Below are 19,314 nucleotides of genomic sequence, written 5' to 3' on the forward strand. Positions count from 1 at the left end.
AATTACATTGTTTCTGACAGTGATGTTTTGCAGATCCTCAGACTGGGTAACTTGGGAATATTTAAAATACTTGAAGTAACTTGCTTGCTTGCTCTCTCCCAGTTCTGGTAATCCTCCTACTATATGCAACACTAACAAAGTGTAATTAAGAGAGTCATAAAGGCCCAACTCTGAACCCTCCCGCACCAACCAAGCCACATCTCAAGTCCCAAACACTTGCTGTATTGCTAACACTATTCATGAACAAAAAAGTCAGCGTGAAAATTCATGTGAGGTCTGACAGCATTCCATACTACCTGTGGAACACCAGCAATACCTTAAGCTATTGTTAAAATTCCACAAAAATGCCAAGATGACTATTTGGTAACTTTCTATTTGCCTGGAAAAGGCCTTTTCCTGTTTCATACCCTGTTTATGAATGTTTAAAATGTCCTGGCCAATTTTACATGGAGATTAAAAAAAAGATGAAGACAGAAATATACTCCACACAATATAAATCCTTTCATACAGATGGGTGTATTAATGCAGAATGAGGCAGATGAACGAGCACTATGAAGATAAAGCATCCGCGTTTCAGGCCCAGGACCACGGCCCTATGAGAGATACAGTCCTTGACTCATCCACCAAGATAGAGCCAAAGATATTTGTGATTTAACAATTAAGTATTCTCCATCAACTGTCTAGCTGAATTCAAGTCATGTATAGCATGTTGGTGACATAAGATAAATCTACATAGCAATAGCCATAAGTAAAAGACAGCATTTTCTATGCATTTCCAAAGCTCTTAAAACTAACTGATGTATTTCACTCTTTCCCAAACTGGTCATTTTTGGGTATCTTGGGCATGCAGCATTTGAAAAGGAAAAAAAAAGCAAAACTCTAGGTAAAATGTTTCGGGTTAAGTGAAACATTAAAGCAGATTATTCCAACAATGAGGTTCACTTCCTACCCACATTTCAATTACGTGAAATCCTTCAACGCTAAAACCTGCTACAAGTTTTTCTGCCTCCAAAGATCCTTCAGCCAGATATTCCAGCACCTGCCCAGTCAATACAAATGGTTCTGTTCTCAGCGTCTCCCCAGCAGGGAGGAGAAGGCTCCTGACCAGCACGGCTCTTCAGTTCAAACCCAGTGCAGGCCTTACAGAAACGCCAGAAATTAATCTGCAGCACTGAGCTAAATGAGTCGTCCTCCCTTCTGTGCAGGTGACTGTATCAGCTTAACCATCTGTAACAATCTCCATCTTTCATCAGCAAATTATTTTAATAGAAACTTCCCCAGTCACCTGCATCAATTAGAGTTCCTTTCTTTCACACATATTTGGTTTAGATTATTCTTTTTTTCCGTGCACTGACTGAATGTGCAAAACACGCAGCGCCACACACTGATAGGAGCTGCCCTGATTGCACTGAGTTCAACAGAGCTGCACTGACTTACAGCAGGTCCGCCTGTTGCTCTCGATCGTTTCTGTTTAGCTCAAGTACCTCGAGTCTTCTTCTTCTGAACAGCTTTATATAAAGTCTGAATAACGCCGCAACGTTCACAAGAGAACCACGTGCTGTGCTGAGTTTATTGCTTTAGACTTGAGGCTATAATTATTTCATAACAATATTAAGTTCCTGATCTTAAAAAAAAAAATCATGTGAAGAGTTGTAATTTATCTACCCATTTTGCACAGCTGGCTTACAAGATGTGTGGCCAGAACACAACATAGAAAAAGCTTAGGGAATGGTAAATAAGGTAGGAAAAAGCTGATATATAATATTAACTATGCAGAGCCTGGCTCTGCAAACTCTGGCAATGCAGCATTATTTATAAGCAATAATGGACTAATGTGCTTTCACGGCTTCCACTTGCCGAGCTGTATTGGGTGGTCAGTCAGTGTAGGGACCTCTGATTTTGTCAACCTGTTAACAGCACTCGTTACAAACACCAAGTGCAGGAAATACCTTCAGATGCTTTTCAGAAACGACAGGGTGTCAAAATTCTTACTGAAACTCCATGTGAATTAGGTGCAGAAGGTCCTAAGCTACTCTGATTTCCTAGCAAATGTCTACATAGAGATTTTAACATAAGAAATTACAGACCTTTCAAGTTTTGAGCCATTCATGGAATTATTTTCTCCTATGCAGCCTTTTAGCATACATAAATACCTGAAGGGAAGTAACTGCCTGAAGGGCAGTTCTAGCAAGGTGGGGATTGGTCTCTTCTCCCAGTCATCAGCAATAGGACAAGGGGCCATGGGCTTCAACTCTGCCAGGGGAAATTGAGGCTGGAGATGAGAAAGCAATTCTGTGCAGAGAGAGTGGTCAGGCATTGGAATGGCTGCCCAGGGAGGTGCTGGACTCACCGGCCCTGGAGGTTTTTAACCTGAGATTGGACATGGCACTTAGTGCCATGATCTAGTCAATGGGCTGGAGTTGGACCAAGGGTTGGACTGGATGATCTCTGAGGTCTTTTCCAACCCAGATGATTCTGTGATTCTGTGATAACGCAAAAAGAAGGTTTAGAACTATCCAATTAAGCACTTTTCTTATATGGCCCATGCAAAAGGGGCTGTTTATGAGGGGAGCATCGCTACCTGCAGGTTCAACAGGACGGCTCCGATCCGCATGGCCTCGCTCACTTCCAGGCTGTACATCAGCTGGGGAAAGCGGGGAGGGCTCTGGTTGTTGGGCGGAAGGACCTCAATGTAAACAGTAGTAATGGAGCTCCTGCAACAAAAGAAAGAAAAACATGAAGTTAAAGCCAGTCAAAATCGATACATCAACACACACAAGGCAACCACCACTTTCTGTTTTATACAATGCGTGTTCTTTGGCTCTAACAACCTTGCTTTGCTCCTTTCAAAGTTTCAGGACATATTTTTTTCATTCTGCATCAAAAATAAAGCAGGCTGCCACATTAACAGAAGAAAAGCTAAATAATTTCTTTAAAGTAGCCCAAGTGTTCTTTGAAAAACAAAGCACACTCCACATAGAAAGAAGACTGAAAATCCCCTGGTGATACCACGTCCTCTAGAAAAGCAGGATGAATCCTGAGAGGGGAACTGCTCCTGCCATGCACAACACGCACTTCTGGAGCATCCCCTTCGCTTTACTGCCTTTCTTCGGAAGAGATGGAATGGAAAATGGTGACCGAGTAGATAATGTTGGGGAAGACTGATGTACACAATGCTGTACTACGCTCTCTGAAGGTGAGAGATTTCAAATCTGGCTTAAAGGGACTTTTCTCTTGCACCTTTGCTCTGTTATCCCGTCTGTCTTCTCTCCTGTTTGTTCTGGCACTGCCCCTGCCCCAGGATGGAACACTGAGCCAGTGTTACAACACGGGCACACACTTCCGCTTAAGCCCTTTGACAAAACTGGGAAATCTCAGGCTTTAAGGCCTTTCTTTTTCCCTCTGAGGGGGGAGACAAATGAAAAACATGTACACACAACGAGCTGCTTCTTACAGGTCTAGCAAACTCCGAGCATTTTTTGAGACTCCTACCAGGAATTGCCAGATAACTTACAGCTGAAACAGCTTCTCTATTAAGAGTTCATTAACTACCAAAACACCATGCCACTGATCGATACTTTTAATTAGCTGTACGGGATTCTGACCAGGCACGGTCACTGCTGTGTTACAGATACTTCCCACTGCCCTTTGCCAGCAGGTTTTATAACTCTGAGCCACTGATGAGATGGCAAAGCCATCACTGCAATGCCGTGACGGATCTCGCTGGTTTAGGGGCTGCATCCTGCAGATAAGATCACGCTCCAAGACAACAAACCATGAATGCCCCTGTCCAGAAAGACAAATCCCACCGATCGGTCAGTGCTGCAGAAGGAGCTCCATCCCTAGGGACACTTCCACATGCAGAACCCACCAGGAAAGGATTAAACCCAGCCCAGTGCAGTTATGCCTGGAAAAAAGGAGGAGGTGCTAGTATAGGTTTTATCTGTTGCTCAGCATCTAAACTGATTTTAATTGGCAATAACTAATTTCCCCCAAGTCAAGTCTGTTTTGCCTATGACAGTCATTGGTAAGTGACCTCCCTGTCTTTATTGCAACCCACAAACTTTCTCATCTTATTTTCTCCCTTGACCTGTTGAGGAGGGAGAACGAGAGTAAGGCTGGGAGGGCACCTAACAGCTGGCCAAGGTCAACGCACCACCTCTATATTAATAACATATACAAGTTGACCCTTCAGCGTCCAGCCTTTCCACCACCAGCCCAGCAAACATCCACCTGTGCCCCAAAGCGACCAGCTGGTCCAGGCAATCCCAGGCGTCCTGGTTGTGTCTGGAGCAAGTCCCGCGTTCGTGTCCATCTGCAAATCCAGCCAAGGATCTCCCTGCTTTGAATGTAACAGCCAGGTCCTTATTTGATTAAACCAAACTTGAACGAAATCCATCAGGGAATTACAGAGCCTTCCATCTATCATACCCATGAGCATTTCAGAAGCTGAATTTGCAGGTCACTGCCTCAATGGATATAAACAAACCCGGTGTAATCAGAGGAAGATGGACAATTATAACTAAAGTCAATAATTCAGGGTAAATTACCCCCTCATAAACTACTGGCCATTGCCTGTATTCTTGTCTGGTTTAAAATACTCCCTCTTTCACAACTGATGTTCCACACTCACATTGTCAAAGTAAAAGAAATACCATCACCAAATGCTCAACAATAATCACAATGAATTAGCAGACAAAATACCACTTGACCCTGGGCTGCATATTTTCTTGGGATAGCTTCTGTTTAGGATACAAGTATCCAAATAGCTTCAGTTTATTGTGCATTTTTCTTCCACTGCTTAGTATTTAATTTACTCTGCATATTTTATTTCCTGATCCTGCTACCTCTTAGTAACACGAAGCTTATTTATTGTCTTTCAAGCTCTAAAAAAAACCCAAATGCATGGTCAACAAGCCACTGACACTGCGCCCCTGTCTCGGCTTTAACTCTGTGTGCTTTCCACAGATAACTATATTATATACTGTATAATATATTTACATCTAAGTGGACCAACATATCTTTGGCCAAGCAATCCCTACATGCGCAACTCAAAATGTCTTTTTCCACTAAATATTTCAATAATCTCATGATCCAGCAGTTTCTAGATTGGACTTGATGCAGCAAATCACTATTATCACCAAGTTATTTTCTTCCACCGTACAGGAATCTGAGGATAGTGATGAAGAAGTTAAGGCCTCAAATGAAATTGTTTGAATTTACAAATGTTGTTCTCTCTTGTCTTCATTTTTAAAAATAATATAAAGTGCTAATCTCCATATGCTTAACTTCAGTTCTAAAAAACTAAACTTCGCATTTCAAATTTATTCTTTGCATAAAGAGAGTTAAAGTACTTAAGTGTACTTAAATATACCTTAAATATACCTATAACGTAATAAGTTACGTTAATGATGCTCACAATAGAAACTTTCATAATACCCAGCTAAATATCTTGTTTCATGCACAGTCACCTGTCAAGAACTTAATGCTATACTATGCAAAAAAGCTACACAGGATGCAATTGATTTTAAATTTGTGCTCACAAAGGCTACCGGCTCCTGAGCCAGGCTTAGTGGTTTGGTCTGGCTTTGTGCGTACACAAGGGGACGGTTGAAACCCAGCCGGTTTACAGATCACGACAGTCAGCCTGTTATGTCCTGTAGCAGAATCCAGACTTGGGAAAAAATGCTTAGTACTTGAAATTACAGCAAAATCCTTCTTTGTTTATTGTACAGGGCATACACCTTCCCATCTGCACAGATCACCCATTCTAATTAGTCTCAAATTCTGGTTACTGCCTCCACCAAGGCAACGTCAACCACCCAACCAAACGTGACAGCAAGAAGTTGCTGGGAGCCCAAGTGTGAGGTGTCAACCACCTCTCAGTCAGAGCAACGGGCTCAGGAGATGCAGCAGGATGCTTGCCAAGACCTCTGAACCACAGCCCACACGAGCTCTCCCCTGCGCACAACCACAGGCGGCTGCTCCAGGCACCTCCAGCTGGTTCTCTAGCCTTCAATAAACCATACTAGGAAGGCAGCAAAACCTTTGGATCACAGAATTACAGAATGTGAGGGATTGGAAGGGATCTCGAAAGCTCATCCAGTGCAATCCCACCATGGAGCAGGAACACCCAGATGAGGTTACACAGGAAGGTGTCCAGGCGGGTTTGGATGTCTGCAGAGAAGGAGACTCCACAACCTTCTTGGGCAGCCTGTTCCAGGCTCTGTCTCATATTTAAGTGGAACCTCCTGTGTTCCAGTTTGCACCCATTACCCCTTGTCCTATCACTGGTTGTCACCGAGAAGAGCCTGGCTCCATCCTCCTGACACTCCCCCTTTCCATATTGATCACCATGAATGAGGTCACCCCTCAGTGTCCTCTTGTCCAGCTCCAGAGCCCCAGCTCCCTCAGCCTTTCCTCACACGGGAGATGCTCCACTCCCTGCAGCATCTTGGTGGCTGCGCTGGACTCTCTCCAGCAGTTCCCTGTCCTGCTGGAACTGAGGGGCCACAACTGGACACAAGATTCCAGGTGTGGTCTCCCCAGGGCAGAGCAGAGGGGCAGGAGAACCTCTCTGACCTACTGACCACCCCCTTCTAACCCACCCCAGGTACCATTGGCCTTCCTGGCCACAAGGGCCCGGTGCTGGCTCATGGTCACCCTGCTGTCCACCAGGACCCCCAGGTCCCTTTCCCTATGCTGCTCTCTAATAGGTCATTCCCCAACTTATACTGGAACCTGGGGTTGTTCCTGCCCAGATTCAAGACTCTGCACTTGCCCTTGTTCTATTTCATTATATTTTTCCCTGCCCAGCTCTCCAGCCTGTCCAGGTCTCTGATGGTAGCACAGCTTCCAGTGTCAGCCACTCCTCCCAGCTTGGTGTCAGCAGCAAACTTGCTGACAGTCACTCTATTCCCTCATCCAAGTCATTGATGAATATATTGAATAATACAGGTCCCAGTACTGATCCTTGAGGCACTCTGAATGTATCTTCCCAGACAGTAGGAGTTGTCCATGTTTTTCTCCACAGCACCTCCAGTAGCCATCCCTCTGATTTTTTTAACCATCACAGACACACAAACCCCAGCTCTGGGCCCAAAATACAACCAAGCCCAGCTATGGGAACACAGCCTAGACCGAGTGGGTTTCTGAACACACATGAAAGGCTATGAAGCAAATAAATCACGTTATAATTCCACAAAAAAAGGGAGACAAGCAGAAACAGCAAGAAAGGAGATATTTTCCACTTTTGCAGATTATTGCAATGAAGACATTTTCAGAGGAGGGAGCACATGCTTCCAACATACACGATCGGAAGCAGAGATTTAGACAATATGAAGATTTCTCCAACATAAAAGGAGCTGACAGTAATCAAAGCTGTATTGTAGGGGCTACTGTTAGTGGGGCCATGTGGCTGGATTCTGAAGGTCTCTGAAGCGGCATTATTGATTTTTCTCCTCCACTGTAATGCTATGCTAGCGCTACACCAAAGTGAGCACATAATAGTGCCCCATCTTCTCCTCAGCACTACTAACAGCTTATGACCTACCTAAGAGAGGGCTTACCAGGAAAATAAGCAATAGAGGGAAAGGAGAAGAAAATATAACCAGAAGACCGCTACCAGATATTAGTTTTATGAACAATCTAACAATCTGAATACTCCAGTGACTGGAAAATGTAACTATAAAATAAGTGCTGAACTCTCTTGGAGACATGACAGAAGCAGCAGGTCCTGAAGAAAAGCCAATGACTGAAATTCCACTTTTGGGTTATTTTTCTTTCTTACATTACTCATATGAGGAAAAGAGAAAGGGTTGTGGGAGATTTAAATGCTGGAGGCTACTGCTCCTCTCCACCATCGTTAATGTTGTTACATTATCAAAACCGGGCCCAGAACACAAGAGCCACTCTATGCACCCCCCCACTTCTTCATGAATTGACAACATTTGTACACAATTTTACCGTATGCAGAACACAAACTCAAAAGAAGCATTGAAGTGAGCCTCAAAACCACTAATTTTTTTGAATGTGAGAGCATCCGATTTTAACTGCACTAAATTTGCAGGCTGCTTTTCTTTATCAGCTGGGGGAGAAGAGAAAAAATTCTGCTGGTGAGAACTTAAGTCTTGGCCGGGGTACCGCTCACCGTTGTCACAACTTGTCACCACGTCCACAGCATGCCAAGACCATGCGCCTGGAGAGGAGGTCTCCAGCTCAGCAACCAGACTGTCTCCGATCCTTTCTGCATCACAGCAAGCCGCAGTCTGAACAAAAAGCTTCCTGCTTGCTTTCTTCCTTACATCCCTTCAATCCCAATTACTCTTAAAAAATGGCCATGCACCATGCCAGCACGACATGTGAACTTTTAAAAAGCAGACCATTACCAGCAAATGAAATATCGAAAACTGTGTACTGCAATGAAAATATAAATAAGGAACAAAAAGTGAAAAGCTTCTAACGTGACACTTTTCCAAAACGTGATCCTTACACCAAACAGAACACATTGCATTGTATTCCAGCGGAGTTACAGCGTGCCGCGCTTCTTACGCGCTGCTAAGCACCGATTAACACATGAGTTTCATTAGAAGATGAGTTACCTTCTCTGCGCAGGAGGAGCACTATCGGATGCTTTGACAGTGAGAGCGTAGGATCGCCCCACTGAGAGCACAACGCCTGGAGCAATGGTGATAAGGCCTGTCCGGTCATTGATGATGAAGTCTCCCTGATCCCCAGCCAAAATTTCATATCCTATCTGGCCATTGGGTCCCTCGTCCGCATCTACAGCAGTGAGCTGCAATTCAAAACCAGAATGTCAGAACGCACGCTTCAGCGTTGTAGTTTAATCGTTTTTTATAAGGCAACTCGGTAGGGGTAGAGGAAGCAGAGATGAGGGAAAACTTGAACACCTGTAACATATGCTGTAATTTCTAATTACTGTACAACAAGGATACAGTTTAAATGAAGGATAATAGGTGTAAAAAAAATAATGAAGCAGAGAAAAACTGCTTACCTAAGACTGCAAGCAAATTATTTGAAGATATGAATTAAGAAAACTAATTAAGACCAAGCTTATTCTCTGTGGACTGGAATTTATAACACTTCCTATAAAAGGGTGAGTGGGAGAGATTTGTTTTGTCACAAAGCTAACAAGAAGATCGTATTTCCTGATGGAAAGTCTCCATCCCTCTCTGCTCTCTTCAGAGTGACAGCCTTGGCACTACGAGAAATTCCAGCACCCAGGTGGTGCATCACAAGCCCTTGTTGTGTGGGACTGGAGAATGATGTCTGTACCGCATGTGTAAGCCAAGTGGCAGGGAAGTGGCAGCTATTCTCGTATGATACATATGTAGGAAACACAGCAAGGCGCACCACAGATGAGCAAGGCCCATTTCTTTAACCTGTCACCACCTACCTGCAAGGTTGTGCTTGTGGGAGCGAGCTCAGAGCCCTGGGATAAATGCAATCGAGCAAGTAATTCTGTACCGTGTGGCCTCTACACCGTCATCTCTACCAGGGCTGTGATTACTCTCACATGTAGCATTTCTTATATAGCGTAAAACCACAAAATAGTTCGGGTTGGAAGGGACCTTTAAAGGTCACGTAGTCCAGCCCCCCTGCAGTGAGCAGGGACATATAATTGTACAATTTTGATTTTATTGTAAGAAAAATCTAAGGCCTAATATTTTAGGCCCAAATTATGTCGATGAATGTAATGAAATGAGGGGGTTCTTATCCTGCCCCTGGGAAAGGTTTATCCTACTTGTGTAGCACGCCATGCTAAATCAATCATTCACGCACAAGGCCAGAAAAATATAGGTCAGTAATCATATTTGTTTGCTTTTAGCCAAGTGCCCATGACTCTGACTGCCATGATGTGAAGTGAGTAAGAAGCAAGCTTGGATTTCCAATCAGAAATGTGCATCCACACCTCAGCCCCACGTCCCAGCTGAGCCCTCTCACCTCTCCTCCTCCTTTACACATAGAGGATAACACAAGTTATTCTACATGTAATGTATAACTGTGCAGCAAACTGCTCACAGTGCCTATCGCTTGGCTTGTATTACTGCCATTAAAATTCCACCTTAATTATCACCATATTCAGAACGCAGCGTTCTGTTACCTTGATAGTTGAGTCACCAAAGTACCACAACGCCGGCACCTCTGGGCTTTCTAAGGCGAATTTTTCTTCCCCGAGGGGTTAGTTCGCTGATTTCTCAGTTGGCTCTTTATTTTGTGCGACTATGTATTTTCTCAAACAGCGTGGGAAACGGTACGGGCAGCATTTTAACACAGAGGAAGCCACAGCGGGTAGTGCTGCCTGTGCACCCACCGGTACCCACGGCGCTGAGTGGAAATGACAGGGAACGATGTCACAATGGGCTCCTGCTGCTCCCGGCAGTTCCAGGTGGGAAATGGCAAAGGGCACCAGCAGGTAGAGCAGTAAAGCCTTCCCAGGATGTACAAAGCAATAAGAAATCCCAGCCTCAGAAAAGATTTCCTGCAGGGGTCCAAAAGCGAGGATGGAAAAAGAAGAATAGACATGTGGTTTCTTGAAAGGTTCCTGCTGGCCTGTCTGCCTTGGCTTTCCCAACACGGCGCTGCATGTCAGATTGCAAGTCTGGGGTTTAAGGGTAACATACGATGACATAAAACCTTAGCGATGACCGTGATGCCAAGGGCAGGATCAAGAGGTGTTATCTCAGGATAAATCTCCCTTTTCTCATCCCTGTGGCACTCGCAAAGCTGACAGCACTGCGGGCAGGTCAAGGAACTCCAGGAAGTCCCTGCTACGTTAGTGTATCATGTATAATAATCTAATAATCCATCTTGCATCACACTCAACCTTTGGCAAGTCGCGGTCTTCCCGAGCGCTACCCACAACATTCCAGCCACCCGTGCCCAAGCGCAGCTGAAGAACCGCAGGAGCAGAAACTCAACCTTGCAGCTGGAACAAGAGAGGAGATGAAGAATAAACCCCAAAGCTGTAATGTTCAAGGTAATCACATTTGCATACAACATTAAACGCCATGGGGAGTACGTGAAAAACTTGTGGATCCAGCTGCCTTCTAGGCTGAGCTCCATTCTTTATGCACGTAGGCTCAATGGAACAGGAAATTTCATGTAAAAAGGCAAAAACTTGCACACAACCAAGAGCTAAGCCTCAAGCAGCTTTAGCAGAATAAATAAAATGCTAAAAGACAGGTGATTCAGGTGTTTTCTTCCTTAGAAGTGCAGCTATTAACGCTATTAGGGACTGACCAACCGTTTTAACACGGAACAGGTTGGACACAGTGTTCATCAGCTGAAAAGCATGTAAGTGAAGTTAACTTTTCCCGAAATAATCAGTGTTTTGCTTCATTCACACGGAGTACAGTGATCCAATGCCAATTTGCAACACAGAAGTATTTAACTTCAATTTATCTAAACTGATTTTCTTTGGATTTCTTTGTCATAGACGCTTCACTGTTGCACTAGAACGAGTAATTCTTCATTCATGCTGTTACAGTATTTTGAGACAAGCTGTATATTGAATACAGGATAAACACTCAAGATATCTCAAACAAATAATTAAATCAATCATCTCCTCTTAGAGGTATAAATAAAAATTAATATTCATGTGTTAATTAATGTCTTGCTGTGCCAACTCGCAATGGTCAGTCTACCCACCAAAACTCAGCAAATAAGAGTTTCTCCACTCCCTTGGGGTTCAGAGCTTAAACCCCCTCAAACGCCATTTCCTTAATCCCTCATTCTATAGTTTCTATACACAACTGGATGTGCTCGTTCACCTCATAAAGAGTAACTATCCAACTAAGTGATATAGTTAAGAAAAGTGCTCTAATAACCTTCTAAACTGAACTCTAAAAGTAACATGCACAAGAAGATAAATAAAGGTTTCACGCAGAATACAAGGTCCTAAGTATTTAATGACAGGGTCTGAACCAAGGCCAGTTTTTATTGTGACAACTTGGAAAAAGAAATTAATTGACCACGCAAGTACATAGATTGTTAATAAGGTTAATTAAACTTACAAATACCGAATGCTTGATAAGATAAGTGATTTGAAAAATGTTTTGGCGGCAAAAATGAGATAAAAAATAGAATTAAATAGAATCGAAGTTAAACAGCTGCCATAATATATGAATCTATAAATTCCACCTCTGGCTGTCCCAGACCGATAGAGCTTCATAGTTAACAAGATTTGAGAAACACGGTCTAAAACATACAGAAAGAAGTACAAAACAAGATTTATTTTACTTTCCTAAGAAACTTTTTGCATCTAGCAGAATCAGCTTCGTTACACTGAAATCTGATGTATTGAAAGTTTTGCAAGATAGGTGCATATTGTGCTGCAGCAAGAAGAGGTTTCCTTGGAAGGGAAAGGAGACTTAGAAGAATGGTCTTACATTTCCAAAGACACATTCTTGGTGACTACACAAGCTCTGTTCAGACTCCCTTTATATTTGGGCTCCAGCGTTTGACCTGCTGGTCTGACTCATACTGACCTAAAGTGAACCCCTGCAGGAACCATGAGCTCTGGTCAAAACTCTTTTCAGTATCTTCTTCTTCTTTTTCACTTGAGTATATAGAGACATCTACTGAGAAATGCAAACACAACCCAGTTGTGTTTTCTGTTCCTGCTAATCATGTTTACTTCGAAGATGGGAATTAATATGCTGATGGATTGAACACAAAGGGCTGCAAATAACCACATCAATAAGACATTAAGCATGGAGATGACTTTTACAAAGACTTTTCCTACATTGTTCTGCGGCTTTATAGCAAGAGCTGCAAACATGTCTCTGGGACATGATTTAACGTGTATCCATACGTGAGGGCGGCTGGAGTTGCATGTGCAGGGAATCAAAAGAGACTATTTAACAGAGACAAAGCAACCCAGCCCTGAGAAGCCACATTTGGGGTAACGACAAAGCAACCCCAGAGGAGGTATTTATTTAATGGCTCTAAATCCGTCCCCATGTACCACTGAAAGTGCTGTTACTGCTCAGGACCAAATCTACTGTGAGCAAGAGATAAGTGAAAGAAATGTTACTGCCTGCAGTTTTAGCACGTTTTATCTTTTGGCTTTTGTTCCTGACCTCCAGCACCAGGGCTGTTCACGGGGTGATGTGTGAAGTTAAGTGATCTGCGGAACAAGATGCTGGGGCAGAACCTCCAGATAAACTCGTCCTGGTGATCTGAGGCAGAATTGTTGCAGCTCGCATGAGGTGAACATGGCTTATTTTCCATTTTCAACCATGGAGTTATTGAATTGTTCTTATAAGAGAGCTCCTGAACATGGGTCATACCTCTGAGACAGGAAATTAGGTAGAAATTCAGACACACAGATAAATTAAAATAGGTTATTTTGGTTTCAAAATTCAAATTTTTGCCATCCTTTGCCCCTTCTCAGCTCTCATTTTCTTGCTCAATATCATCTGTGCCCTGCATAGTTTATGCTGTATATAGAAACGAGAGATGTCTAAAGAAACAGCATTTAAATGACTTATGCCAAATATGATTTCATTACAGCTGCACACCCCAACCAGCACTGTGTAACTAGTTTAAACACCTGAATCACAGGAAGAAAGTGCTAATTGAAAAGTGGAAAAGGACAGGAAAATTATAACAATATATAAAGATGAGATTAAGTACTTTACCAGGTTTAAGATTAATCAGTCTAGCAATAATTATTATTAACCACATAATTTGCCTGCTTTAAATTCAGATTCACTGAGGTCAGTGTTCTTTTTCTAACCTGCTTTCTCCGGCTAGAGAAGGTGGTTTTTACACAGTAATCACACCTGACCTGGGTCATTTTCCTCGGGGAACTATCACAGCTGATCATCATCCCTGAGCAGAGAATTCTAAAATATTCTTAAAGCAGGGATGAGATAGGGTTACAAGATGAGTTTGTTCCACATACAGAGAACAAGCTGAGTATATAATAAAAATCATTGTATTAACAGTTAAAAAAAATTAAAAGAAAATAAGTCAGTTTTCCATTTGAGAAGGTATTTATAAAGCAGAAGCAAAATAACAAGGTGAGAAACTCCCCAAACGCCCCAGCAGCCTGAAATTGTTATTACTGGCAATATCACAGTATGCAGAAACCTTAAGATCACTCTTAGCTTTTTTTTAATATCAGTTCATTTCTAAACTCAGCTCATCCAGCAATGTAAGATTAGTTGAGAAACAACCCCTCTCCCAAACCAGCCACGATGTTCTGCCCTCCACGTTCTAAACTCTCACAGTCTGAGTGTAACCACTTGCCGACCTCACAGACACAAGCGTGGAGGAGGAAAAAACCCTCAGAGCTCTTACATTTTCCACTATAATTTTAATTTTAGCAAATCAGAGCAACAAGACTGGGGAAGGGACTTGAGCACAAGACCTATGGGGAGAGGCTGAGGGAGCTGGGCTTGTTTAGTCTGGAGAAGAGGAGGCTTAGAGGTGAGCTCAGCACTCTCTAGAACTACCTGAAGGGCAGTTCTAGCCACGTGGGGATTGGTCTCTTCTCCAGGCAGTCAGCAATAGGACAAGGGGCCATGGGCTTCAACTCTGCCAGGGAAATCGAGGCTGGAGATGAGAAAGCAATTCTGTGCAGAGAGAGTGGTCAGGCATTGGAATGGCTGCCCAGGGAGGTGCTGGACTCACCGGCCCTGGAGGGTTTTAAGCTGAGATTGGACATGGCACTTAGTGCCATGATCTAGTCAATGGACTGGAGTTGGACCAAGGATTGGACTGGATGATCTCTGAGGTCTTTTCCAACCCAGATGATTCTGTGATTCTCTCAAATGGAAGCATAAGGCCTGACTTCCCCACTAACTCTGCAATGTCATCCTAGAACGGACCCACCCCCTAACACAGATGCCCTTGCAGAGCCGCCCTGTCACTTTTTTTCCCAGAAGGAACAATTTCCTGAGAGATTTGTGCTCCCGCTCTTTGCACACCTCCAGGGTTGGAAAACATTTGCAGGTGGAGCGCCAGGCAGTGTAAACCCTCAGACTAGCACATTCCCTTGGCATACAATGAGTCCTTTGGCATCACAGCTGTTCCAGAAAAGCCCAGTAGCTGCTCTCTGCTCATCCCAAGGGCCACAAACACAACCCGGGCAGCTCAGAGCACCGTTTCTTTTTGGACTAGAGAGCTTACGCTTTAGGAAAAAACCTTGATTTAACTTCTTACAGCATTGTGTGTATCTCCATAGCTTAAATACCACGCAAAGGCAGCGTACTTGCAAAATCTACCTGTTTATATATGGAGTTAGGAGTCTATGAGAGGATGCAAATAGAGCTCCTGAGCTCATTCAGGACAACAGTAGTTGGTCTTTTTGTTGCTGTTCCTCCCCCCATGGCCTTGTGCAAAGCTTGGAGGAATTTAATTATGTTTAAAACTTCTATCTTTCCCTCAAATCTTGCTAAAAACGTCCCCGCAACTCTCATTGATGCTTTTAAGCACAAATGCAGCACATCAATCCAGTTCAAGCAGGGCACATGCCAAAACAGCCACTGAACTTTCTCCTAATACCGCTAAATCACTGCTGCCTTCAAATGCTTACTTGCTGATTATATTTCAGAAAATGCTATTTTATTACTTAAGTCAGCCAATGATGTATTATTTTTTCTCCAATACTGCCTTCTGCCACCCTCGAACACCAACCTCCACTAACAGCATCTTGTCTTCTCATCCGTCTGGGAGCACTCAGGAGCATGGCTGAGATATTACAAGAATTACCAGCCAAAAAAGCCATTTTCCATTAACTTCAGCGCAACCAGGAGTCACCTCCAGTCTGCACCAAAACATAAATCAGTGCTTGCAAACTTTAATTAAAACTGCTGCTCCCTCTGGGCCCGTGTTCAACACATTTGTCACTGCTCATCTGCTCTACAAACAAACTACTCTGGGTGTCTGTGAAAACCAAAAGGTTTTATGACATGGTAAAATATTTCCCGTTAGGTTCTACTGAATTCTGCACCTGTTCCCCCCAAATATTCTTGTTTTCAATATCCCACTAATAGAGGAGAATACTTTTTTTTTTTTTCTTTTGAGAATTTTCAGATGAAAAGGTTTTGTAAAACTTCAGATGAAAGAGCTGAACTGCAGCTATACGACTAAGGCAGGCCCACCATCCAGCATTAGCAACTCTTTAATAACTATGTAATTAACTAACTGGTGGAGATACACAGACTTTATTTCTAGCACTTTTCAGTACCTTTCCAATTTGTACTACAAGACTATCTACTGCTAGCAAAGAGTCAACAAAGCTAATAAAAAGACTTCAAGTTACCTTTATAACGCCTTCCCCAGGCCTCATATCCGTATAAATCTTGACATTATATGATATGTTGGAGAAGGTTGGAGAATTATCATTTGCATCAATGACCAGGATATTGACTGTCACTGGGGCACTCTCCTGGACGCCATCAGACGCTGTCATCTTCAGGAGGGGACAAAAGAGGCAGAACAGGACGTATTTTAATAGTGCATTCTTAATACAATTCCAACTGTGAGAAAATACAGTATGACAAGTAAAAATGAGCATTTCATTTTTCAATTTTGTCTGCATTAGGTCAATCAGAGAAGGCTTCAGCTGCTGTTTGCAAGCTGCTGCACCTCTGCCAAACCTCCAAACCAGCAGTTTACAAGTGAGACTTAAAGAGTCAGAGGCCCTTACTCCAGAGAGGAACTCTGAGCTCTCCTTTCCAATGCTAAACAGACAGAAAATACTGCGGTGTTGACTGGGAACCCCCGCAGAGGAACAGGGTTTCCCTGCAGCATATTTGCAAATTGCTTGAGGGCTGTTAAGCTGTTTCCTCACAGACTGCGAAATGCCTGAGGGAGTATTAGATCCACTGAAACTTTAAAAAATACTACTCTGGTTTCTGCTATCCAACTTTTTTATTTTGTATTAAAAAAATAAAGCAGAAAAGCCATTATGAGAATCATATTCCCAATTCAAGGGCCAAGAAAAGAAAAGGCAGAGGTGGCCTCCAGGTCACACGGGGTACAAAAGTCAGGCTGTGCCATGGCAGCAGAATACAAGCCTGATGGCATGGAGATGATGCTGAGTGGGAGGCAGATCCATAATGTTGATATCGCACCAAACACGCGCACTTCGGGAGAGCAGCGACGACATTTCTGTCCAGTTGTGGCCCCTCAGTTCCAGCAGGACAGGGAACTGCTGGAGAGAGTCCAGCGCAGCCACCAAGATGCTGAAGGGAGTGGAGCATCTCCCGTGTGAGGAAAGGCTGAGGGAGCTGGGGCTCTGGAGCTTGGAGGAGACTGATGGGTGACCTCATTCATGGGGATCAATATGGAAAGGGTGAGTATCAGGAGGATGGAGCCAGGCTCTTCTTGGTGACAACCAAAGATAGCACAAGGGGCAATGGGTACAAACTGGAACACAAAAGGTTCCACTGAAGTTTGAGGAGAAACTTCTTCCTGGTGAGGGTGGCAGAGCCTGGCCCAGGCTGCCCAGGGAGGTTGTGGAGTCTCCTTCTGTGCAGACATTCCAACCCGCCTGGACACCTTCCTGTGTAACCTCATCTGGGTGTTCCTGCTCCATGGGGGGATTGCACTGGATGAGCTTTCCAGGTCCCTTCCAACCCCTGACATTCTGGGGTTCTGTGATTTGTCACTCTGCCCCAGGCCTCAGTATTGCTGCTGCTCACCCTTCTTCTGTACCACTTTAACCATCTCCAGGGATGTTAAAAATAATGGTTTTAGTGACATGGTATGGTGCTCTGAGCTTACCGAGAAGGTGTAGAGCTGCTGGAGCTCTCGGTCCACGGGCTGCAGCAGCGTGAGGTAGCGGGTGATGCCGCTCTGGGTCACAGTGAAAACCGTGTTGTAATCGTTCAGAAAGAGGTGGAGCTGGGGGTCCTTCGTCTTTAAACAGCATTAAAAAAAGAGCATTTTATTATCAACACATATACACCATTAAGTTTCCAATTACTGAACGCAAGTGTTTACTTCAGTTGAAAGCTAACTAAGGAGGAAGTGTTAATATCGTGGCTAGCAACCCAGAAAACTGTAGAAAAAGTAAAAAAATAAAACAGCTGATCTAAAAATCTAATCTTGATGAAAAATATATCAAAAATACATGTTAATCTATTGAAGTAAACCCAGTGGCAAACAAATACCTGTATCTGCTAGTTTTAAATGCTGCTTTCTTTCATTAAAACTGTAACTTTTAAACCGAATAGAACTTACAAATGTAAGAAAACAGATTCAATCATATTAAAAACAAAACTAAGCTTATCTTGATTAATGGAGCAATAAAACAGTTGGGTTGAGGCAGTGAAAAAGACAACCATATGTGTTGAAGCATATCGCTAAATAGATGCTGTTCGGAGATTCCCTTCGTGTATCAAAAAGAAACCAAATACATCGATGCGAAATTATGAACCTCTCAGTTGATGGGGCGAAAACCATAGTAAAGGAACCGTGGTCAGATTTTCACTACACAGCTAAAGAGGAAGAAAAAAGAATGAAATGTCCCCTGGGGAAAAAGGCTGAAATTAATTTGGGGGCAAGCAGAATCTCAGCTGACAGAATGGGGGAGGAATGTTATTACTGTACTCCCAGGGAACAGAGCAGATTAATTACAGTCCAGAACCTCGTGCCGGTTCCTCCCAGCGTGAATTTAGCAGGTAGCTGTTAATACAGAGCAGGAAAATGGATTTGCAGTCTGCTGGGTGCCAGCACAGAGCAAGAAAAAAGGGCATTTTCAGCTCTGTGGTGGTTCTGGAAAACCCCACAAATTAAGTCATTTTTCTGCGATATCCGTCTTGTTGAACCAGTAGAAACGTGAATCATGACCAGGGTGAAATGTCTCAACATCTTTCCCCATCTCTTTAAAGATGCTCCTGAGTTATTGAAGTGATTAGACTGCTGTCCTGGTTTTGTTAAAATCAAGTTTCTCTTTTAGTGATTTTGCCTGTCAGCTAAAGCTTCATATCAGCTGCATTTTCCTGGAGAACCAGATACATGTTTTGGTGAACACAGCAATGGAATGCGAGGTTATTGATAAGCATGGATGGACATCTCGCCAGAAGGGCAACAAGAAACAGGTGACCAAGAAACTGATCAACGGAGCATAACATCCCATTCACGTGAATACTGCATATAAAAGTGGGAGATCACGACGATCTCGTCCCTTCTGCTTATGGCCAACATTAGGAGAGGACCTCGTAAGTCGCCTCTGTGAATTGAGGCCAGTGACAGACTGAATCCAGCTCCGGTTGGCTGCAGAGTCCAGTCCAGGGCTTCGGGTGCCGGCTCTGCAGTTGCTGGGACTTTCAAGAT

The 19,314-nt window shown here is 43.5% G+C and overlaps 1 protein-coding gene across 1 annotated transcript in view; it reads right to left on the reverse strand.

Moving 5' to 3' along the window:
- The window catches only part of PCDH15 (protocadherin related 15), a gene marked incomplete at its 5' end in the record, with an annotated part of 280,224 nt that overhangs the window by 145,148 nt on the left and 115,762 nt on the right, over positions 1-19,314 (reverse strand). The window contains 4 exons of the mRNA XM_080347717.1: positions 2,582-2,714; positions 8,601-8,794; positions 16,295-16,444; positions 17,761-17,895. Coding sequence (XP_080203843.1) covers positions 2,582-2,714; positions 8,601-8,794; positions 16,295-16,444; positions 17,761-17,895 — 612 coding nt within the window. The remainder of the gene's footprint in view (positions 1-2,581; positions 2,715-8,600; positions 8,795-16,294; positions 16,445-17,760; positions 17,896-19,314) is intronic.

The sequence above is a fragment of the Nesoenas mayeri genome (genome assembly GCF_963082525.1).
Source record: "Nesoenas mayeri genome assembly, chromosome: 7".
Taxonomy (NCBI): Eukaryota; Metazoa; Chordata; class Aves; order Columbiformes; family Columbidae; genus Nesoenas; species Nesoenas mayeri.